This window comes from Chiroxiphia lanceolata, chromosome 12 (assembly GCF_009829145.1).
Source record: "Chiroxiphia lanceolata isolate bChiLan1 chromosome 12, bChiLan1.pri, whole genome shotgun sequence".
Taxonomy (NCBI): Eukaryota; Metazoa; Chordata; class Aves; order Passeriformes; family Pipridae; genus Chiroxiphia; species Chiroxiphia lanceolata.
Genome location: NC_045648.1, coordinates 8752057 through 8776348, shown reverse-complemented (window position 1 = coordinate 8776348; position 24292 = coordinate 8752057). Strand labels below are relative to the sequence as shown.

Below are 24292 nucleotides of genomic sequence, written 5' to 3'. Positions count from 1 at the left end.
CTGTTACACATTCATTTTTCAGGAGTACAGCCACAGAGCACGCTTAAGGTGAACTCATTTTACTCTGTATTTCTACAGACTGGCACTGTATGTGTAATATTTCTGGGTAATTTTCCTTCCATTATTTACAGTATGTCCTTCTAAGAATTAGCACTTTAGAAAGATTGCCACCAGGCTTACGCTTTTCCTCAAACATTTTTTCCTCTTTTTCTTCTATATGTTTTTCTATATAACTACTCCAAATATTTTTGCCCGTTTCCCTCTCACTGTAGAGAATCAAGCTGTGTATATCTGCTTCTTCCTCCTGATGATCAGTGTCCTCTGCCAAGGGTGCCAAATTTCCTGTGCCAAACTTCCACACATGTGCTATGTCAAGTCTTTGATAACCAGACTCAGTCATGACAAATCAGCCACTACTCACAGTCATGGCTTCAGAAAATACAGAAACACCTGCTCAATCCAGTCCTTTTGGCTACCAGCTAAGCCATGTAACATAGATAAAGGGAACATTTTACAGGAAAGTAAACAGGCTGTAGTGATGTATTTCTATCACATCAGAAGTAGATGATTACAGCTCTTCCCTTACCACAACCAGTAATTCAGCTGACTCAGAAACCCTGCAGCCATTTTAAGGGCCAAAATAAAATTCATCCAAGTTACCCTTTAAAAGAAAGATTGCAAGTTTGGTGGTTTTATTTTTTTTCCCCTCAGAACAATACATTGAAATTAACTCAGTGAAGCAAATGATGCTTCTTTTCAGCAGAGCAGTTACAGCCAGCCGGCGGTCGAAGCCATTCGTCTCCGTGAAGGCTGTTATTAATAGCATCCAAGCTGATGTAGGTCAGGAGATGTTTCTCATTAGGTGAAAGGGTTCTTGCCAAGTAGCTTAGGCCTGAAATACAAGTCTGTCTCATAAACAAATGTACAATGCCTGGTGGAAATGGAAATGGAGGCAGAAATAAGCTCTGTGGGAAGAGCTCCCTTCCAATGCATTTTTTCTAGGCACAGGTCTGCAGCGGGTCTGCACCAGGTCTGTTCCCAAGGGACAGGGAAAAATGACACACATTAGCTCACTGCTACCTATGCTTTTTGGAATTGCACATTATTACCAGCCAGTGACATTTTTCATGGAATTCACGTGTGTTTACCATGGATGGATTCACTGTATTTTTTACCCTTGAATATTATTCCGCACCGGGTCATGGTCTGAAAGCCATTAAATTAGCATGTAATAGGAAAAGAAAACTATTTCAAAACATGGCACCTACTCTGATTAGGTTAGTAGCAGTACAAAACAAATCCTGTTTCCAGCCAAACTCCAACACACCACATCTGTGCAAGAGGACACTGCCGTGCAGGCAGAAAAGATGAAAAATGAACTGAATGCAAATTTGTGCCACTTGAGTGTTCTCCTGAGAAGTAAAAAGAAACTGAACCTGCTGACCACAATCAGGGAGGATTTGTACTAGTAATGTAAGCAACTTCTGATTCTTTTATGACAGCATTTACCGGAAAAAAATAAGAAAACTTCCCTCATGCCATAAAATGCCATAATATTCTGAGGCGTCTTGGATGTGGAGCAGATGCAGTGTGGAGGAAACAGGTCAGCTTTGTTCCCTATACTCAGTGGGAGAAAGCAAAATGCTCTCATCACCTGGGCTTCCCAACTGACCCACCAAAACAACAGGTTGGAGGATTTTTAATGAAGTTAATACTGGAGAGTTTCATTTTTATGTGCATTTCTCTGTTAGATCATTTAAAACTTACCAAACCCTGCACTTCGGTTTGCCAAGCTGGAGTAGGCATTCCCACTTGGAGAAGAGGTGGCTGGGCTGGAAAGGGGGCTGTATGACGATGGATCAGCTGGGTAGGTGTGACTTGTTCCAATCCCAAAGGGAGAGGACTGAGCCTTGCCAGACTGAGACGGAATTTGCTGAGGAATAAAGGGTAAAAAAAAAGGACAAGTTTTATTGTTGAGGAACAGCACAGCAGAATCACTTTTTAACAACAAAAAGCAAAGACTAAATAAACTCTGTAGATGTGAACAGGCACGTTTTTCCTGTCTCAGCCATATTTCATTTCTGTCAAAGCCAGCTTACTGCTGCAGAAGGAACACGACAGACTGTAAACCAACACTTACAGCTCTCCTGCTGATTAACTCACATGTACTCTGTATCAGAGCTATATGGAAAACCAGGATATCCTTCATCTCTATTACAAAGATGAATCTCAAACTGAACATGTATAAAGAATTCACCTTTATTTTCCAGGTGTATTGATTTTGCAGTGCCACAGTAAAATCACAGTTATCTGAACATCTTGCAGAATACACCCAGTTCTCAGATGACCAGAGTCTCCAGTGCTTGGTAGTAAATGGCCAAAGAAGTTTCAAAGCTAATGAGCTCCCTTCTCTCCCTGCCTATGAAATACAGGCAGCAGTAATTTTGCCTTGTAAAAGGCTTGGGAGGGTGAATCACCAGCCTTGGGAGATGGGAAGAAACAGTCTAACACTACTTTCACTGGGCAGCTGAGTTAATGCAAGGATACTACAAACCAACTTGCTGTCATTTCACCTACACAGTGGCTTCATCATAGGATCCCCAAGAATGTTACACAAATTATTAAATACTGCAGGCTGCTTTGAGACACAAACAACATGTACAGAGACTAAAGGGGTGAAGTGTCTCATCCAAAGTCATGTGCTACAACAACGTACAGTGCTACAGATAGAATCTGCTTATAAACTATTTCCCACAATATGAACAAGTGCAGCAGTCCCAAGAAAAACTCACTGGCTAACCAATTTCACAAACAGAAATTAAAGGTGACTACATCTCTGGATGCCTTTAATGATGTGCACTGTTACTGGCAATCAATACACAAAAGTGAAGCTATTCCTGCCTGGAAGACAGGGACAGGGAACAGAATGAAGCCCCACAATCCAAGGGGAAAAAGTCAGTGACCTGCTACAGCACTCAGACACACACAAGTGTGTCTTGTGTATGGGGCTGGATGGGATCCATTCAAGGGGACTGAGGGAATTGGCAGAAGTGCTCACCGAGGCACTTTCCATCATTTATCAGCAGGAAAAATATCTTCACCAAAAGGGTTGTCAGGGACAGGAAGACACTGCCCAAGGAAGAGGTTGAGTCACCATCCCTGGAGGTGTTTAAAAGACGTGTAGATGTGGCACTTGGGGACGTGGGTTAGAGGTGGAACTGGCAGTGCTGGGTTAACGGCTGGTGATCATAAAAGTCTTTTTGAAACTTAATGATTCTATGATTTTTGGAAAAATGCAGGGAAGCTGTGGGACTAAAAAAGATCCCAACAGGCACATAACATGAGGAAGAGGCTATTAAGTCTTCAGTTCAGTTCCAAGCTAAGAAATTGCACATTTCTAAAGGTTTCCACAATGGCAGTGAGAGCATGCCATGTCACTTCTGCAAGACTTAACTCTATTTTACTTTATTTAAGATGGATAAATGAATTCCAATTCCTTATAATCACACACAAATTCCATTGACTTGAACAGAATTTGTGCAGCAGGAGGGATGAGTAACTTCTTTTAGCCATTTTCAGCACCCTCCATATCATTTAAAAAAACAAGTTAATGTTATGACGGGATTTCCTTAACCAGGTGTGACAGATAATCATGGCACACTGAGGGCTGGGAAGAATCAGAGATTGATGTGGAAACAATTCAGTTGCTGAAAAGTTACTTAGTGCCCACCCCAACATGCCATTCCAGACTACCAAACAATGGGAAGTCAAGAGTGATTAAGAGCAGCATTATTAAGATCAAACTTGACCATTTCATATTATCTGCCTTCTAACAGTTTCAAACAGGGTTTTTTTAATTGTTACACAGAACAGGAAGTGATTTCTGGGCTAACATTGACAAGCACAAGGCATCTGATGGAGGCATGTGTTGTTTCCTCCAGCACACAACACAGTGCTAATGGAAGGGCAACAGGCTGAGCAGCCCCTGCCCTGAATTCATGCCTGGATTTGTATGTGCTCCTTCTGTCGACCCTGTGGGTAACATTGCTGGGAGCAAGGCCCTGGTCCCAGAAAGATTTAATTCACAGGCTTAATACTAAAACAGAAGATCTGTCCTCTTTTACTTCATCCAGTGCACATATACAACAAAAGCAGGACAAAGACCTTCCTGGGCTTTAGGTCAGCACAAAATCCAGTGCAGTTACACACAGGGCAGCTGGATCAGATTATTACAACCTGCCAAGGAACAGAAGCGAGGTACTGATTCCTCTCCAACCACAAACTAATAACATTCACGTTATAAATGGGGTTTACTAATTCTTTTGTAAAAAGCAGAGAGATTGTAAATCTTTACTGACCATGAAAATAAAGCATTTAAATCAATACCTGTCCTGGGAATGGTGGCCGGTTTCCTGTCCAGGCCACCTGACTCTGGTTGAGCTGGCGAGATATCTGTGTCAGGTTCTGGCCTGTTGATGAGGAAGACTGGATGTCGTTCACACCAGGTACATGTACCACAGATGAACTAAGGGAACAGAAACCTCATTTGTAGGGCAAATTCTCAATGCACAACCTGTATTCCAGATATGAAAATGCTGATAGTGACATTAAAATGAATTATTCAATCTGTCTTGATAAAAAATTACTTGAAACCATCACAAAACCATGAAACATACTGGTATTCTAAAATGTCAGTTCAAATAGACACAGTGGGCAAAATTATTTTTAATTAGACTTCAGTAATCTCTTTGAAAGGGTTTCTAAGAATAACATCGTTCTCACATACAGTGCATAAACACTTAGCCCCATACTAGTTTAGCATTTAACACATTAAAAAACCTCCTTGCAGAGAGTATTCAAGCAGGTACTTCATTGTAAATTTGTGCTTGAAGTCAACAGTATTTAAGTATTTGCTTAAATGCCACTCTAAATGAAGATGGGCACAAAAGACAATACTTGTAAGTACTTCTTTATTTGTTTCCTGCCTGAGAAATGAAGAAATATGTGTTATATATTAAAAGTTGGGCTTTTAACTCCTTTTTTTCGCTAATTGATGCTAAAGAAGAGCATGCAGTTACATACCCAGGCAAAAGAATAATCAAGACAGGAAGTTAAACTAATGTAACAACTTTGGAATAATAAAGTATTTTCAAAGGAACTTGTTTATATGTTAACTGTTCCCTAATTACTGAATTTCACTACAGAGAAATACCCAGAAATTCCTAATTATAAATAAAATTCTGTGAAGGACTGTTACACTTCCTAATTTTACTTTCATGGAAGTCTTGAGCAACTGAATCTACACAACTACACATTGTGAATGGGCTTTTATATATAGACACATTCAATACTTTACATGTCCTATATAAATGAATATAAATGAAGACACAGCATACAAAACCATTTTTGTGCATCAACTGAAACACTTTGTTCTCTTCTCCAATCCCTTCCCTATTGTTTATTTTCACAATCTTACAGAGAAAGAACTGAGCAGATTGGGAAAAGAAGTAAACAGGACTGAGCAGAGAGAAAGCTGGAATCAGAATCCTTGGAAAAGGCTGACAGAATCCCTCCCAGAGTGTAAGCAAAACGTGGCAGGCATTTGAATATGGCCATTGTTATTCTAAGTTATTTCTTAAGCTGCCTAAAAGCAAAGTCTGTGTTTAGAAATTCTTTGTAGAGTTTTTCTATTTTTTTTTTAATTTTTATTTTTTACTATCACAGAGATTCCAAAGAGGGAAACGTAGACCAGAAAGTCCATCTAAACCTGGCTGAAGCACAGAGCAGCTGCTGGGGAGGGCTGGCCCTACTGCCTCCTCAGCTGGACTGGCAAGTCCCATCATCTGAGGAGCTTGGATTATATCTGGAATATGTACTTTGAAAACAGGATTCTGCAAAACAGTGCCCAGAGGCTGCCCAGGCTCAGTAACTGAATGGGCCAGGCTGGAGATTATTCAAGGAGGACAGTTCATTGAGGGTGGAAATGCTGGCAGAAGTGCAAGCCACTGCTTGATGTAAGATGTAACAGAACAGTAGTAGGAAAAAAGCTATAGTTAAATATCAGGAATTAACAAAAGAAACAAACAAAACACATGCCAAACCCCAAGATGCCAAGTCTTATCCGGTAATATACAATATCCAATTAAAAGACATTTTAATTTACTGTCATATCCCCCCAAGTTATTCTTGATTTTAATTTGGAAAACACACGCATGGGGATTTTATTTCTCCCCACTGAGATTATTAGCAATTATAACTTTAAGAATACATTGGTTTAAATAAAATCAGCATTTGCAGATGTTTTCCAGTTCCTGGAACTGACAGGCTCTGAATGGGTGTTCCTTCACTTCCACAACCTTGGTTGGTCTGAATAGGAGAATGAAACTCCAGTATGACAATCTCAGAGCGATACCAAAAGGCACTAAGGTAAATACCATCGCTGTTACCACACTCTTAGAAAGTGACTGGAAATGACAGACACACAGAATAACTCAAAAATGCCTCGGAAAATGCCAGACTGCCATCTTATGTGTATTTGGGAGCTGCCTTAGAAAACTATTCATGCCTGTGTCCCAGTCCTGAACTGGGACTGTGGATGCAGCATCCCTCTGTTCCCTTTGGAAAGGTATCCACATTGATGCCCTTCAAGGCAGGCTGCAGGATTACTGTCAGCTGCAAGTACAAAACAAATCTTTGCACCTTCCCACCTTGGTTGAATATTCCTCAGGATTTGTTGTTGCTTCTTAGCTTTTTTCCAATTACACGATCACAGCAAAAGGTATCTACTTACCAGCCAATAATTCTGAGATACCCAAATCACTTCAGCTTGTAAACCCAGTTTAAGTGCTGAGACACCACGTAGCAGGGAAGTGTAGAGACACAGCTAAGTTCATTCACATAAAGAACAACCTTAGGTTGGGTTTTTTTCCACCAGATCAAAGGGAAGCAGTCCCCCACTCTCAGACAGAAACTGATACATTCAGGATCTGGACTAAGTACCTGAAAGTCTTTCCCGAGTGTCCTGGCTGAAATGGGCTTCCCTGTGAGTAAAGTTGCTGGTTTCCTGCTGTGGATGCCGAGGCCATCATTTTTTTATCTGCTACAAAAGAAAAAGCACAGAAAAAAATTAATTTAGGGGATGAGAAAATGAAGGAAAAATTATTTAAAGACAATTGCAATGTATATAGGCAGCAGGGAGTTTTCTTTCCTTCTTAAAGCTTTATGAAGAAGCCCTGGGGAACACATTAGGAATGACACAAAAGGGCTGTATGACAATTCAGTGTGAAACCAGAGGCACAGCTGGTTTGTGTCTCCTTCATACCCTCCTCACAGGCCATACCTCATTAATGCCATTGTTTGCCTGGAACACAGCACTGGGACGTGCCCTCTGGCCACACAGCCCCAACCCACTGGAAGCTGGAAGCTGCTCCTGACCACGCAGGCAGGAGCAGGAACGTGAGAAAGAGCACAGCTCTGGTTGAGGTGGGGAGTGAGGGGTGCCCAGGTCCCAGCTACAGACTGGAAGGGGAACAAAGGTTTTCTGGAAGAAAGATGTGAGGTCTGCTCAGGGGGATGGAGCAATGTCACATGAAACATGGTCTGAAGAAGGTTTGATGCACGTGCACCTCTGGGGCTACCTGGGAGTGGCCTCAGGTGAGGGTACATTTCTGGCACCAGGAAATGCCCCCCAGGGCCACTGCTCTTATCACAGGCTGCTTGCACTGAGGTAGCAGCTGAGGGCCCCCACCCTGCTGGGTTAAACAACCCAAGGAACAGTGCCAAAGAGCCTCTCTCCTGACCAGGTGACAATCTGCTTTCCCTGGGATAGCTGGAGAGGAGCACCCACCTCCCAGGCAGCCTGGTGGCACATCTCAGGGTGACCACCTGAGAACCTGGGTGATCCTGCAGCCCCCACCTGCATCTCAGTCTCACAGGTGTCTGAGTGCCACAAGACTTGCACACCTGAGCCGTAGCAAGGCAAAACACTGGTCTCTCAGGGATTTTGCTGTCCTATATGTGGCTTGAGGGGGCCATGAAATAGGATGCAAGAATCCCAGTGGGATGTGAGACAAATCAGTGTAGTGAATAACACACAAAAGAAGATGCCATTAACTTTTATAGTCTACTCTTAATGTGGCAACTGGAGATCATTCCCTAATTGAATGAAACGAGGTTGGGTGAACAGCACCATTTGGTCCCTTAATTTAATTAGCTGGCACTGGATTATTCCAAAGCCCAGGGAAATCTCGCTACTACTACTTTTCTTAAAATAATTTCCAGGTCTGCTCCACCATCCTTTATTCACTTTCTTAGCCTTCCCTCCAAGCACAAAACACCCTGCAACTCGCTGATGGTTTTGCAACCATTTGTTGCTACACACCTGACAGGCCTAAGAATCAAATCTGCCTCCTCATTCTGCCTTTGATCCTTTCAGATTCCCACTCATTTCACAAGATGCTCTCCTGGACAAAAGGCTCAAGTCAATTCACAAGTAACAGAAGTATTTTTTAGTTTTCCCTAGCTTTTAGAGACCTTCTGAGTGTGATTCACCAAAGGCCTCCAACACACACCAGCTTTCCTTCCCAAGGAAAAAAGTCACCTCAAATTACCTCACAGGAGTCTTGGAGAGGGAGTGTGCACGCCACTGACGAAAGCTGCCATTGCTTTTCCTTTGGAATCTAGAAATTTGTAAAAATTCCTCGCCAGCTACATATTGCCAAGCACAGTCACCGAGTTTGGGCTGTAAACCTACACTCTCATATCAAAAAAACAGGGAGAAATGGGGACAAGATCTAGAGAATGTTGTGTATGTAGCAGGAAAAATTGAGAATGGCTCAGGATCTCTCTGAGAAGGGCAGATGATTTTTCCTTTTTATGTAGTAATGTCATTCTTGCATGAGATGTCCCATTTTCTAAGGTCACTCTTTGCAGGGACACCAAACTCTCAGGGTTGGAAGAGACTGAGCCAAAATCCTGTGGGTACTTTAGATATTTGAGAACAACTGACCAGCAAAATTGAGAGTGCTCTAAATGAACTGGAATTCCTCAAGTGGAGCAGAGTTGCCATGGCAGCTACCAGGGTCTGTGCCACAGGATGACGCCAAGACAAAGGGGACTAATCGCAAGCAGTTAATTCTCCTTCCTGAGTTACCCTGAATGCTCTTTAGCCTCTGAATCTGGCCCACATCTCTCTCAGCTGTATTCCTACTCAGGACTTTACACACAATTCTCTGCTCTCACCTTTGGTACAGCACTGAAAACTTTTCTGTGTGTGTGTTTTACCTGTTCCTCTCTAAACTCCACCACTGTACTGGTCAATGATGGCCCATCTCCCAGTAGAACCAGTGTTTCTGCTTCTAGAATGAATATCTCTAAAAACTGCACCATCCTGGGCTTCAAAGCACTTGCATGGACCAGTAAAGCCAGGCTTCCTCTCCCAACTTTGGTTTTCTAATGATGTGTGGCCACTACATGCAATAATGGCAGCAATCTCCCTGTGTCGACCCATGTTTTTACAGAACGTAGCAGAAAAAGAGATCGGGTATCAACATAATGCAAATGTCTTGCAGGCAGCATGCAGGCTTGTCAATATTGGTTTTGGACAGGGTATCTCATCTCTAACTGTGAACCATCTTTTATCATTCAGAGGAGACCTTGATCACAGCTTCCATGAGAAATTCAGACAGGGAGAATGTCCCAAAAAAAGCACAGCCTGTAAATTGATTAGAATGAAAAGAGAAATGGCATTTCCAAGAATATAACCTCCCAGCTACTTCACAGCTTGCTACACCCTTAACCCTAACCCCTCCTCACAAACAGTTGAGAGCTGCCTGAAAAAGAGCCAACAAAGCAGCCACAAAGCAGTATGTTCTTGCTTGGAAAAACATGTTCTGGTGTTTAGGGTTGGAGTTTTGCTACCTTCTAATGGACCCCTTTTATGGCCTCAGCTGTTGACTTCACTGTTAGAGCAGACAGACAAGGATGAACAGGAATAACAGAGAAGTCCTAGCAACAGGAGGACAGACTATCAGGTCTATCCTGCAGTTACAATGCCTTCTCCATTTGAAAAGGCCAAGCCAGACATAAGAAACCAACACAGTGAGGTCATCTCCCAACACCCCTGGAGTCAAACCCTGTGGGTCGTTTCCTCTGTGCACTGCGTGACACTTGCACAGTGATTTATTTAAAACAAATGTAAAAATTTCTCTTTTTCAGTGAGGACAGTTAAGAACAATAAACAACCAATGAGTTCTTCCACAAGTAGTGGAATTAATGAGCCTGGTTTCCTACAGATATATTTCAGATGACCCCTTCAGCTGCCAGTCTTCTCAATGACTTCTGCCTGTCAGGGCAACAGGCAGCACAGGCTGGGCTAGTTTGAGTCAGGTACATCTCTTCCAGTGGCAGGTTGGCTGTTACCTCTTGGAACAGGGCTGGGAAATCCTTTGGTGAGAGCACTCAGTAAGGACTCTGTCCTCACAGTAATTTTCAAGAAATATAGAAAAATCTACTGTTCCTGAGACTCCTATCACTCTTAGAAGAACTTGCCAACCAGTTTTAAAGTTGTGGGAAAAAGAGCAGGGACTCTTCGACAGGTAACATGATTGGAGATGCCTCAACTGACCAGAGAACAAGTATATTATTACACTTCAAGGCATATGCCTCTGAAAGCATCACTGCAAAAGCTGATGATTTGACAAAAAACTGCAGGTCTGTCTTAAGACTATATGGCAACTTTCTTAATCCATCCCTATTTAGAGAGGTGAACTCATAATGGCTTTCTAAGAAAGAAAATACATACTTAGAAATGGTAAGATCTGCTCAGTATGTTTAATATCTATGAACACTGTTCAAGGTGTTCCTGTGAAGTGAAAAGGGAAGTAAAACCAGGTAGCTCTGGTGATAAAAGCTGTTCTTCCCTCCTTGAATTTATTCCTATCATTTTTAGGGGAAACACCAACTAAATGCAAATGCCAGGAAATGTCCCCCAAGACTGCTGCTGCTTACAAATTTCTCTGCCACAATGTAGTTTCTTTTCATTCTTTTGAAGCTGTGCTCCACATCATGGAACCAAGCTTAACATAGTATTAAAAATTAAACACCAGAGACATTCACTTACAAGTAGTTATTCCAGCAAACATCTCAGCAAATCTAGGATCTCTCTCTTGGGAGAAGATAGCATCAGGCTTTTCCACAGACTTTCCACCCTCATGAACATTAGGTGGTATACTTGGAACAGGCACCTGTTGAGATACACAGAGGAAGGTAATTCCCTCCACTGTATTTGACAAAAACAATTCAGGGACAGTCACAATATACTTTTAGTTTTGCTGAAATCTGCCATTGCTTTACATTTTAAATGATCAGAGGCACAAAAAGAAAAACATGAGAATTTCACCTGAGATAAGTCATAGGATGACAGCCCATCTCTTTGATGTACTTCAAGTTCCGCTTGCTGTTGCTGAAGTTGTCTGCAAGGGAGACAAAATGACTGTTACAAAACCCAGTTAAGATACAAAAAGGAATAGTCACGGTCTCCTGTCTTACACTCCCAGTGAAACGTCTCTCAGGTGATTTAGTAAATCCTTTCCTGTGAGATTCATCTGTTTTTACAGCTTTCTCGTTCAGAAAGCCTCCACCACAGGAATGCAACAGGGCACAGGAAGAATTTTGCTGTGATAGCATAGAAATGTAGGTGGGTAAGTAATGGAGGATGGAACATAACCTCCTTATAAAGACTTTTAGAATTTGCTATTCTTAATTCATCACCTTTCTCATGTTAATGATGAATATACCAGACCCCTTCTCTGATCCTCCCAAGACAAACAGAATACTTGCTGGCATTGCAGGTCTCAAGGAAAACTGCTTCTCTAACGACAAAACACCTCAGCAACTGCAAAGTTATCCAAATGTTTTGTACCTTCCATTAACAGTTGCTTTCTGTTGCTTGGTCCCAATGAACAAGATTATCTCTGGCACTGGTAGCACACTTATCTTTCTTGGGCTCTTTGCTCAGTTAGAAAAAAAGATTAACCCCTCAAATTATGCTAAAGCTCAGAGATTAGGATAAGATTGGTGTTGAATTGACAAAATGCTTGGATTTGATACTTGCAAATGATACTTGACAGTGCTTACAGTTTCTGTTTCTGGCCTCCTTCTGAAGGAAAAATCACCCAACAGACTGGAATTACACACTATGTGGGTATTCCCCAAGGAGACACAATAATGGGACAGGTGGGAATAGATGAGATTTTACAAAACAGCAAGATCATGGATTTGAAACTCCAGAAAATTGGGATACATGTTTGGCTGCATGCTTAAATTTTAGATTTTCATCCAAATCTTCCTTTAAATTTTGAACTCAAGGGGCTGAGAGAAAAACTGGCAGACAAAGACAAATGACAAATTAGGCACAAACTGATGGGAATGTGTGAAATCACTCAAACAAGCTACCAAAGTAAGTAACAGATTTTTCCACCCCTTGATGCTTTTCCAGAAGACACTTTGCTCAGCCACAAGGTTCCATGGCAAATTGGACAAAAATCTGTGACCTGCAACAAACAGCAGATCGGAGGCGATGACAAAAAGCCTTCTGCAAGCCTTGGGGTGCGAGAACACATAATACAGGGAATCACTTTTGTCCTAGGAGCAAGATGCAAAAAAAGGCAGTCCTCCAGGTCATTAGGGAGCCACGAATTTTCCATATTATTTTAGCCAACAGAAAATTCCTAAAAATTACCTCTGGAATGCAAAGACATTCTTTGTTCACAAGCATAAAATGCATACTTTTCCAACAGAACTATGGGAGGTAATTTAATCATGGGGAATCTATGGGGAAGTTTCTAAATACCACCCTGTGGGCAATAAACACCCATTAAATCCTGTTGTTAACGTGAAAGCTAATTACACTGTTTCATTTGTTTTTATTACCACCAACTTGGTTCGTGTGTCAATAAACAGCACATTAGGTCTCCTCTGTTCCTTATAAAGTATGTTTTCTTGATTCAGCCCTATACATACAAATGAGCCAAACAAAACAGCACACTTACTAGTCATTTGTTTTGTAGGCACTTCTCTAACCTAGTGCTCCTTTGCCCTTCTCTATCTTTCATCTCTAATACTCATTAAGCTGCAGTACAATATAAACATCACATCATGTTAACAACACTGAACTTGGGAACAACCTCCCAAATCCATTTCCTATAAAAACCAAACAGTTGTGTGTATCTTTACTGAACTCTGTACAAGCTATGCTGTACTTAATTAAGACTGAAATGCAAAGCCAGGTTAGCATCTTCTGCTGTTGTTGGCTTCTACAGTATAAATAGTTTAAATGATGCTTGAAACCTGAAGAAACTGTGCAGCAATTCCTGGAGCAGCTGACCAGGGAGAGCTGAGCACTACTGTGGTGGCTGCTTCAGACCCTGCCATCTCACCACCCTTTTGACTGAACAGCCAACACAGGCAGGTCTCTTCAGTCACTCAACTGCTGGACAGTAAAAATGATACAGAAACAAGGAATTAGCACCAGTTTGGGCAAAACTCAGAATGTCTTCTCACTTTGAAACCAAATTCCAAACTGTCCCTGGTTTCAATTTCAGTTTCACAGGTTCAAGGAGTAAATGAAAGAAACTTCCTGGCTCTACAGGATACCCAGCACAGCAAGTGAGGTGGTACTGTCTGGGTCAACAGAGGGTTCTGTCTGTACTGCAGGAACTCCTGGCTCACCTACATGTTCAGCATGAAACTGGGAAAGCCCTTGGCTTGAACAAGGAATGGTTCAGCGAATCTAAAGGCCTTGATAGTTAATTCAAATTTACTTCAGAAAAGGTATGCGGAGGAAAAGTGAAGATGCTGTGAAAGCTCTTTTGTCATTGGAGAGGATTTCTGATGAGTTAATTTCTATGAACACTGAAGTCACCACTTCTCTTTCCAGGCATCACAATAACTAAAAAACTTTGAAGTTAACAGTTTCTATGGTGGGAAAGAAACAATGCTACTGTATCCCTACCAAGCTCTTCTTATGTAATAGAGGCACCCGTGCTTCCTGTATCTGGCTGGGACAAAAGTGGAGCAGTAAAAGCCTTGAGGCTGCTGTTGCAAAATCCTCTTTCAGAAATTCTCAGTATCTCCCTCTTTTAGCCTACAGCATCAACTCATCCCAGTGAAAGGGTCTGTCTAACACCAGGATCAGGGAGCCTGCAGATGGCACAAGATCATGAGAAAGTAAGTCTCTACCACCACTACCACAGCCTGGATTTTTATCAGAATAGCTGAGCTCTATAGTTTGGCCCAGAGAATCCGAAACAGAAAGCATCTCTCCCACAAAGTGCAGGCTGTTTCATCCAGCAGGCTGCCTCCAGCAGGGACCTGTGCCAGCTCACTCTGAGACAGAAGGTCTTGAGGCTCAGGACTCAAGGATTCATAAATTCACTCACAGGATTCATAAATTCACACAGTGTGTGATTTTGAGGTTTACAAAAATGAAACATCAGAATTTATATGAAGGTCAGAAAAATATGTCTCTTCTTTATTTTGAGAGAGATATATACATATATATAAAATATATTATATAATCTGTCACCATGACATTATTTCATTCAAACACTGCTCTATCTGTATATTAAATAAACGCTGATCATAATTATTATTTCTCTTCGGAAACCAAACAGTCCCAACTACACAGGAAGACGTGGTCAAATGGGGGACTTCTCTTTTCAGCCGAACACAGCACAAATGCAAAATGTTAAATGCTCCAATTCTCCAGGAAGTTTCTCTTGGATGCCTACACCCAAGTGAAACTGAGAGAAGTTTTCTTTTCTTTTTTTGCAAGGAACTAAGTGAACATTTGAACCTAATGTTTCCTTATCCTTCTGTACCAAAACCAAGCTTGGAAGGTTGACTATGTGAAGTTTCAAAGGAGTATCTTTATTTAAAACAAGGAGAAAAAAGAAGAAACAAAACAACCAAACCAAGCCAACAAATAAAAGTAAAAATCAATTAATCCCTCCACAACTGGAACCACCACTGCCCTCTACAGTCTTTTGCAAAAATGCTGTTCACTGACCAACTGATTTAAACCTAGATCTTTCAGCTACATTGTTGAATTTTTAACTACCTCAAACTTGTATTTTACGGAGCTGCCTAGGTTATCACAGTAATAGGTAAATCAAAATATATCTCTGTGTAGAACTGCCTTCAGTTGGGCAGAGGCAGGCAGCCCTTCTTGGTCTGCATGGGAAGCACCTTGCTGGACCCAGAGCACCTGATACTTCCAGTGACACGTAAGGATGGCCACGCACATGGGGTCAAACCACAAGTCCCAGCAGGAGCTTAGTGAGAAGGCGGAAATCACCGGTCACTGTGACGTACAACTCCCCAAGGCAGCTAGGAAATCATAAGTTAAAACATGACCCCAAATGTGAAAATAAAACAAAATAAAATCAGATACAGGCAGGAACATCAGTACTTTACAGTAAGTTCTCTTTGGAAATCTGTCTGAGAACTGGGAGAGAACGGGGGGGAAAAACAAAACCGGTTTGAATAATGCATTCTTTCTACTATTCAAAAGCAGACATATAATGGGATGTATCTTGCCCATTTCAGAACATTTTCAACATGACAGGAAAGAGGGAACATCCTCTGTCAAAGTAGCAGCAGGCAACTTCCATATTAGGTCAGCATTTCTGGGTTGTTATTCAAACCTAGCAAGAGAGATGGAACCAGAGCCAGGAGCTGGCACTGTCCTATTCCTCACAGTGAGTGCTGCAGTGCCAAGCTGAACAGTGTAGTGCAGGCTCAGAAAAAAGCATTCCCAGAGTCAACACAACATAAGTCTCCAGCCCCACTTTTTCATCTGTGGCCTCTTGGGAACAAAGCACAATTAAGCCAGCCCGGGACAAATCTCAGAAGTCGTTTTTTTACTCTGCAGGCCTGGTTTTGCATATACAAATTACTTGGAAAATTATTACGGGACAGTAGAAATGTAGAAATACCTCTTTTGATGCACAGTGCAGACAGGGAGATATTTAGCTGTCTTTTCAGGACACATTTTCCTGTTTTCAATGAACTTAACTATTCAGTTGTTTAAGCCCAACTTTTCTGGTATGCAGAGAAAAAAAATGAGCAAAACAATTGTGATGCTGGGTTTTATGTAAGTGAATGCACGGCCCTTTCAGTTCAGGTATGAGCCATGTCCAAAGGAGCAGGACAAGGAACACCCAGAGGCACTCACTAGCTTTCCAAGCTCAAATGCCAAAGCCCCAGGGGTTTGGTTTTGCTGTGAAGCAATCAGCAGGCAGCTCCACTAGCAGACCGCTCGTTCAGCACTTTGGATATACAGTCTAACAGGCTGAGATCTTAAAACCAGTAATTTCCTCACAGCTAAAAACTTGGCAAAAAAATCTCTGGTCAGACCAGAAGCAGACTGAGTTTTAGGAATACATTAAATTCATACTGGAAAGAAGAAATATTTATTAAAAAAATCCCCACACTACAAAGCAATTGAGGCCAGATTAACTTCTGCAGTTACTGGCTGAGAACTCAGGAGGCTCCAAAAGCAGCTCTGCTCAGTCCACAGTGACAAACCTCCATCATACTCCAAGGGTGACTTCCTCTTAAGAAGCCAAATGACAAATTTTCAAAAATAGTAATGCAAAGACAGGATGATTTCATTTCCATTTTAAGATATGGATTGGATTGTCCCCATGTTTGAGGATATTCCACAGACCTAAACTGAATTCCAGGAACCCTCCTCACTCAAGTCTACTAGGAAGTCATTTTCCCAGCTTCATTATGTCATAAGAGTAGACACAGTTCTAGCAGAAGATGCCAGGACTACAGAATGGTATGATCACAATGAACATGGACACAGAATTTTCTTTTGGCTTAGGAATAAGGCTAACCTTCCTCCAGTATCAGGACAGCTGGCCTGCTGCTGGAAGCTCTGTGCTAGTTTAAGGCAGCCTGGACTGAGATCAATGGGTTTGTCTAATGACATAACAGATAAGTGACGTTTTCCCCCCAGTGCAGCCAGGCCCTGGAAGCATCTCAGGATAATGACACAGAGAAACAGCTACACTGTGAGATCTCATGATGCAGAAAAACCCTGTTATATACAAAGGCAGCTAGAGACAGGCTACCAAAAAAATCAAAATCTGCTTTACAGCAAAAAGTAACGCTAACAATTCTTTCAAAACCACGTACACAAGCACCTGGAAAGGCACATACTTTACGTTAGTGTTGGTGCAGATGATGTATTCAATCTCATCAGAATAAGGATTCTGAAACGTGAAGCTGCTGGTTCTGATCAGCATCCACTCCCGGTTTTTGGTGCGAAAACGATACATCACAGACAGGACCTGACCTTTCAGTTTCACCACCTGCAAAGCCATTTGGAAAGGTTAATAAAAGGAGATTGCTACCTGCTGTGCAAATGAATAGTAAACAGCAGCAACTGGTATGTTTTAAACTTGAATTACAGAAAGCCAAGGACAGATCAGAGAAATCCGCAGGTGGAGAGAATAAGCAAAATCCCATTCGTGTTTGCAGCCTTTTCCTTCAGAAATCCTCACACTTTGTCATATAAAATGCCATTTTCCAGCCTGCTTAGAAAAAGAATACAGATTCAGGACAATCATTCAGGTTGTGCTGCTATCCCAACAGGGAAACTTTAAGAATGTTTAATGTGAAGCACTTATCGAGAGAGTGACAGAAACCAAACTGAGGATCTTTTAAACGTTTATAGGTAAACCATAAATCAATTACTGCAGCCAAAACAAAAGACCACAAGAAAAGCCATTTTGATGTTGACTGTCTGCTTTTCTGCTTGGATACCTCGCTATACAATTCATACACCTGATATACCAAATCACACATCAGCATCAAAATTTAGGACAATGCTTAAACACCATGGTGTTTGTTGTTTGGGGGTTTTTTTAGAAACTATAAGGGGTTGGTTCCTCCCCACCGAACACACTAAAAGACTTTCTAGGATGGCAAAGTGCTAACAACAAACACTTTCTTCGGGCTTTCAGAAGAAAACAAGAGCAATTCAGTGTTTCAATGGAGAGAACACTGATAAGCAACTGTCCATTCTAATAGTATTAATGAAAACAAGAGGGCAAAATCTTTGCATGGACAGTCTATTTGTTTATAACTAAGAATTCAGATGTCTGCAAAATGCAATTCAAATACTGAGTTTGGTAGCTGAAGTTTTGTTCAAGTCAACAGTTGGGCACCAAGTTAGAATTAAGAAGCTGCCAACTCCAGTACACTCAAAGCAATCCTCACACACTGGCCCTGTAACAGCATTTCATGTGTCATCCAACAATCTTGGTTTAAGCCAGAAGAAAATTTTCATGGTTTTAAGTCATTCAGCTGGCACTTTCCTGGACTATCTCTGTTTATATTTTATTGCTTTTCCACCAAGCTATCTCAGAGGTGCCTCAAGGAAGGAAAGGGAAGGTCTACTGCAAATAAATATTACATCTTTCCGTGGATTCTTAATCCTTAACACCTGGAATTTACTTTTTATTAGCTATCTGCAGCCTGTATTTTCTAAAAGTAGAAATCCCACTATTTACCTTCTGTCTTTATTGACAAGAAACTGGATTAAGAAAAATGCTCCAACCTTGTTTTTTCAGAGGTTTGCACTTCAAATTAATCAACTGGATACAGGACTAAATGGGAAGAGTACAAATAGAAGACACAAAAAGATTTAGCAAAGCCCAGGAAAGTTCAAAATCATACTGAAGTAAATACTTGGTTGGTTCTACTGGGTTTTTTTAATGCTTTTGTAGTTTGAGTTCACTGAGTGACATTCTTTTATCAGCAATTTTCTACCACCACACCCAGGGTAAAAACCACAGAGCTGGTATTAAAGTGTGCAATCCCAAAAGTAACCTACTGGGTATCCAATAGCTGTGTTCTGAACCCTTTGTTACTATTTGTTGGTCTTGGCCTTGAGACTATCTTATTTTGGCCTGATTTTTCCCACCCTGATGAATGAATTTATCTTCCCAAGGAAGTAAAAGCTCTGAGATAGATACTGGCAATTGACCAAAAATTGCAAAACCCTGCCTTCCTCCTCTGTTATGCACCAACCTGGTTCTGATACTGTCAGCAAATTAGAAGTGTCAAGTTTACAGAGGGTTTTAGTCAAAAAAAAAAAAAAAAACAGAAAAAAAGAAAAAGAAAGGAGTTTATTTGAAATCACAGTTACCTTTTTAATTAAGATATTTCTAAGGCCAAAGAAACAATAATAAAACAAACTGCAGTGATCTATTGTCCTGAAGTCTTGATTAAGCAAACACTAATTCTGTAATAATACATAAAGTACAGAGAGTGCTGGTGGGAAAATTCTGAACTGTCTTAAAACAGTGCACACAAACAAAATAGCACAAAAAATTCAAGGCTAATGTTTAATCTTTACTTTCTTACATTCTTTCGAAATAAAAACCACCTGGTGCAAAGCTTAACTGTTTACTTCAGTCTTTTATTGCATGACTGGAATAACAGCCCTAATCACACTGCTACTGTACTGAACAAAAATATACCCAAAAAGGAATTGCCCACTAAAGAAACAGCACAATATTTTCATAGATTGGACACAGATTGAGTGAACAGGAGCTTTCACTTCTAATTACATTTTTCTCCTGCTGTCTTTTTTTATGACCTTAAGCAAATCATGTAGGTCCATGCTCCAGCAAATCACTTATGCACATGCCTAACAGTGAGTAGTGACAGGGAAGTCCCCAGCAACTGAGTTCAGGGACACTCTGCCCACCCCCCAAGGCCTGATCTCCCTTCCAGTGAACAGAGTGAGGACCAAGTCATTAACTCAGTGTTAGTTAGTCAGCCCTGCTGAGCCCCAGGCAATCACTGGATGGATTCACTGGAGACGGATGTTTGGTGTGTTATTATCCAGCAGCTCTCTGTCACTGTCTCTTGGATAGATTAGTGGAATCAATCACTTGGGCACCAGTGAAAAACAGCGTATGTGTTCTCACTGCTCCTGCGCCGCTGATGCGATCAGGCACCGGTTCAGGGAGCTGAACCAGCTAAAGCTGGTTCCATGCAAAAGTAGTTAGTCCCTTGGCCTACCCAGCAAGTCCATCTGTGCCAGCATCAGGGCAGCAGGAAGGGTGGGGAGCAGGTCAGGGAGGAGAGAAGAGGGAGAGCATGACCTGACTCCTGGTGACAGGTACCCCTCAGGTGGATTCAGCTGCAGCATCATATCCCCAACCAAGGTGGGGCAGAGATGATGTCTGGGTGTGGTGACCTGTTTCAAGCATTGAGCTCTGACAGGCTTCTGCATGTGATCCAACATCCTGAATTTAAAAAGCCTTCAGCTGCTGTTTGAACTCAGTCTGTGCAAGGGACACTGAAGTGGATGCACAGTGCTCACTCAATCAGCCATGGGACTGGTAGCCCCTGCTTGAAGGAGGGGATGATGAGAAATAGCTCAGCAGTACTGATATCTTACACTATCTCCAATGCTTCTGTAGAGACCATAACTTCAGTTTCACAATCTGTTCTATGGACACCGAACAGAATTTAGCTGTTTTCCCCAGAGAGGCTCTTCAAGCTCTGTTCTTTCATGCCATGCCTGAATACATAGCTGGTTATGCGAATTACTTAGAAGTCATTTCATATCCATGTTTCACAGCTGAAAATACATATCAGCATCCAAAATGAGATGGACCAACAAAACTTGGATGAGCTGTAAGCCTGTTGTCAGAAAATCTGGAACCACTTAGATAACTGAGCCTCAGTAGTCAATTAGATGTCCTGTGCTGTGTGTTCTAGTGGTGCAGCAAAGGCACTGAAAAGCCCAGCAACAAGCAGAGCAGCTTGGGGAAAGCATTGCTCCTGCATGGCCCAGACCAATCTGAAACAGAAAAGCTCTACAATGGAATAGATACCATTGATAAAGCTGATGTAATTGTGGCCCATGGTAAAAACTAATCCAAACTATTAACTTTTTCTATATGTTGTATTTTTTTTTTTGTTACTTGTCTCTACACTTCAATTTCTAACAGGAAAAAGGGCAAAATTACCTGTTGATGTAAAGTGGTATAAGTCCATTAAAGTACATGAAGAAGCATGTTGTCTATGCTAGCAGAGAACTAAGTTAAAAACAGTCCAGCATCACAGAGGGGTGTAACTACTGCCATATCAACAACCCATATTGGAATGTAAATACTTTTGGTTACCACTTATCATAGAGGGATCTACACAGGCATCTCCAAAGCAGCTCACCCTGTGCAGCAAATAATTCTTTGCAAGAATAAACCAAAATATATAACTAGATGACTTATTTTCTGAAAATACTATCAACACACGCTGCATAATAAACTACCATTTATTATGCAGCTTAACCAATTTCTAAACTGACCAACAAATTGTTTTGTATCTTGGCACTCCTCCTGCATAACAGAGTACCTTGAGATGCTAAAAATAAGAGCTACTTCTGTAATCAAAATAGTACCAAAAATAACGAATTGTGGAACAAAAGGAGCAGGACACAGCACCTGTTGGAAACTCTCTCGCAAATGGCTTTGATCTTCAGGATGGCAGAATTCTAGAATATCTTTCCCCAGAAGATCCTAGAACAAAACATAAACCTGTGTAAAAAACCCAAACCACAAAACAAATCCACGAGCAGACGTGCAAGTAATCCAGGTCTACCACCCTTAATGTGACTAATCAGTTAATCAGGGATGAATCACACAAACAAGGTTTGCAGGCATCATGTCCTACGTTATATTTGTACTGTTGCACAGACATATGTACGTACAAAAAATTTTGAAGTGCTTTTTTAATAACTGTGGAATGGTGCCTTGAAGAGACTGACATTCTCTACTACAGCTCATTTTATGGCACTGATTTTTGTAAAAACAGTTATTATAAGGCTATCTAAAATCAAAATAAATTGAAAAACAAATGAACAAGAAATTATTTTTGCCTTTAAATTGCAACTGTTGGGAGTTATTTGAGGGTGAGTTGTGGTAGTCAGGAATTCATTTACTATTCTGCTCAGTTCTGTACTAGCCTCCTGTTCAGAGGAGCAGATGTAAGCCTAAAGGAAAATATATGCCATAAATGATGTTTGCTTGCTGTTCAATAGATTGGCAGAAGCAAAGGTCTACAGGATTAAAACTCTCTCCAAGCACTGTTAACTTTCTATCACAGAAATGTGTTCACTGTAAAGCTGCGCAAGGTTTAGAGCACTTTGCTGTTAGAATTCTAATCAGATCTAAAGGTATAAAAAGATATCCCACATACCAAAGGGGAAAACAAAATTTTACAGAGGCGTGGACAGCAAAGAAAAATGAAAAGCATTTAGTGCATGACGTATGAATTATCAGCTACAAAGATTTCATGTTTGCAAATGGAATTTTCTTCATTAGCTCTAACCATTCTCCACCTTCCCAGTGGTCACAGACCTGGGGCTGGTAGCCAATGACGCTGATGCACCTTGGGTCGACAAAGGTGATGACTCCGTCAGAGTTGTGCCTAGACAAGAACTCAGTGGGGACTGACATACCATTCATGTCCATGCACACTGGAGAGCTGGTTACCTAGGACCAAGGAAGTCCACACAACAGTCACCTCAAGTCAAATTTGGTTACGTAACTAAAGAACAGAATCTATTGGCAGACTCCTCACTACTGAAGGAAGTCATACATAAAACAGCAGCAGATAAATGACACAGAACACCTTTAGTCTAGTTTGCAGACCAAATATCTCATCCCATGACACCCATCTATCCTTAACAGCACAGCAGAAAAACAAATACATCAGAAATTCCCAAGAAGGAGGGATATAGTAAGGATGTAAGTCCAGCTGGATTCATCTCACTCTGCAGCACATTAGGTATCTTGGTTCCTATCTTTGTCAACCAAGAATGACAGATGTTCAGAGAACAATGCAGTCCTCTCATTTTAGGATAGGAGGGTCAGTCTCTAGAAGAAGCCAACACACTGTCTGTAGACATATCCAACAGGACTGTGCAGACTAAGCACCCATATTTCAGGTGATGTGAACCTTACTCGAAACACCACAGAACCTGAACGAAGTCCTCCAGAAGCAGAGGCAGAGGATGTTAGGCCAGCAAGTGCCTGCTCATAATGAAAAAACAGTCCTCTAAATCTCACCAGAGATTTGTACCTCAAATCTCACCAGAGAGAATGATGCATTTCCAGCTCTCTGCATGAAATCTGTGCAATCAGGCCATTTCATATCCATTCTATCCTACTGGGGCTACGAATGAGACCATTGGTTTCATTACAGCTTCCAGAGCTATCTCTGCTAACAAGGTCCCAATACAAAATGAGGAAAATCTTTTTTTTTTTTTTTTGCTGTCTTGAAGCTGATTAGTCAGTTAACTGTACACAAGATTTCCATTTGCTGTTATGAGAACAAAATTTAACAGTTTTTAACAGAGTTTTTAAGCACCTTGACTCCTCTGTGATTTAACCCACCCACAGAGCCTCCTCCTGCCCTCCCCCACACACCCTGATGGCTCTTCTGACAGAACAGATGCTTTGACACTCCATACATTATTAATGTGATTTTCTTGGAAATCATCTTCCTTTGGCAGCTATAACATATGAATCCCCATAACTTCCTTCTCTCTGTTAGTGGAATATATTACTCTTGATTATGAAAGCATGATTAACCTAAAAACCATCCTGCAACACTTCTGTAGCTCTGCCATGGCAATGGAGACCCACTCTACAGAAGTGCTCACAATGGCAGGCTGTTCACCTCAGGTAAGATGGGTTTGGCACCTGTGCTGTAATGAAAGGTCATTCCACCTCTCCTCTGAAGGAGTGATACCATCCCAGCAGATGGCAATGAGTGCAGGAGATCATGTAAGAGGCTCAGACACGTTCCCCCGTGGCAGAATTCCCAGACCAGGAAGAAAAAAATTAGCCTCCCTGCCGTGGTGATGGAGATTCACCACGGCTGCTCTGAGCTCTTGTCAGCAATGAAAAAAAGGAAGAAAATACACTACAACAATTGCAACTGTCTGGACAAAAAGGAAGTAAAATTTTATTCTCCCAGTTCCTTCGGCTGGCATCTCATTTGAATGCACAACACAACACACACTGAGAATAAAGCTGTGATTTCTGAAGTGCCTCTTGAGTACCTTATCTTTGCCATTTTCAGAATACCTCCTGCAATCACAGTTTTTGAAGTAGTTGATTAGCCAGAGAGAGAGAGAGAATGAATGGAAAAATGGTAGGGAGCATATCACTGGCTTTGGGGGCCACTTTAACCCACC

General features: G+C 41.4%; 1 protein-coding gene across 4 annotated transcripts in view; it reads right to left on the bottom strand.

The window, feature by feature from the left end:
• The window catches only part of ARNT2 (aryl hydrocarbon receptor nuclear translocator 2), a 97854-nt gene that overhangs the window by 7987 nt on the left and 65575 nt on the right, over nt 1-24292 (bottom strand). For 3 of the 4 annotated variants that reach the window (XM_032699981.1, XM_032699985.1, XM_032699984.1), the window contains 8 exons: nt 22449-22583; nt 21534-21608; nt 17230-17381; nt 11399-11471; nt 11120-11243; nt 7000-7099; nt 4387-4525; nt 1768-1933 (listed from right to left, as the gene is read on the bottom strand). In XM_032699981.1, the coding sequence (XP_032555872.1) occupies nt 1768-1933; nt 4387-4525; nt 7000-7099; nt 11120-11243; nt 11399-11471; nt 17230-17381; nt 21534-21608; nt 22449-22583 (964 nt within the window). The remainder of the gene's footprint in view (nt 1-1767; nt 1934-4386; nt 4526-6999; nt 7100-11119; nt 11244-11398; nt 11472-17229; nt 17382-21533; nt 21609-22448; nt 22584-24292) is intronic. The other variant, XM_032699982.1, reaches the window with a different exon arrangement.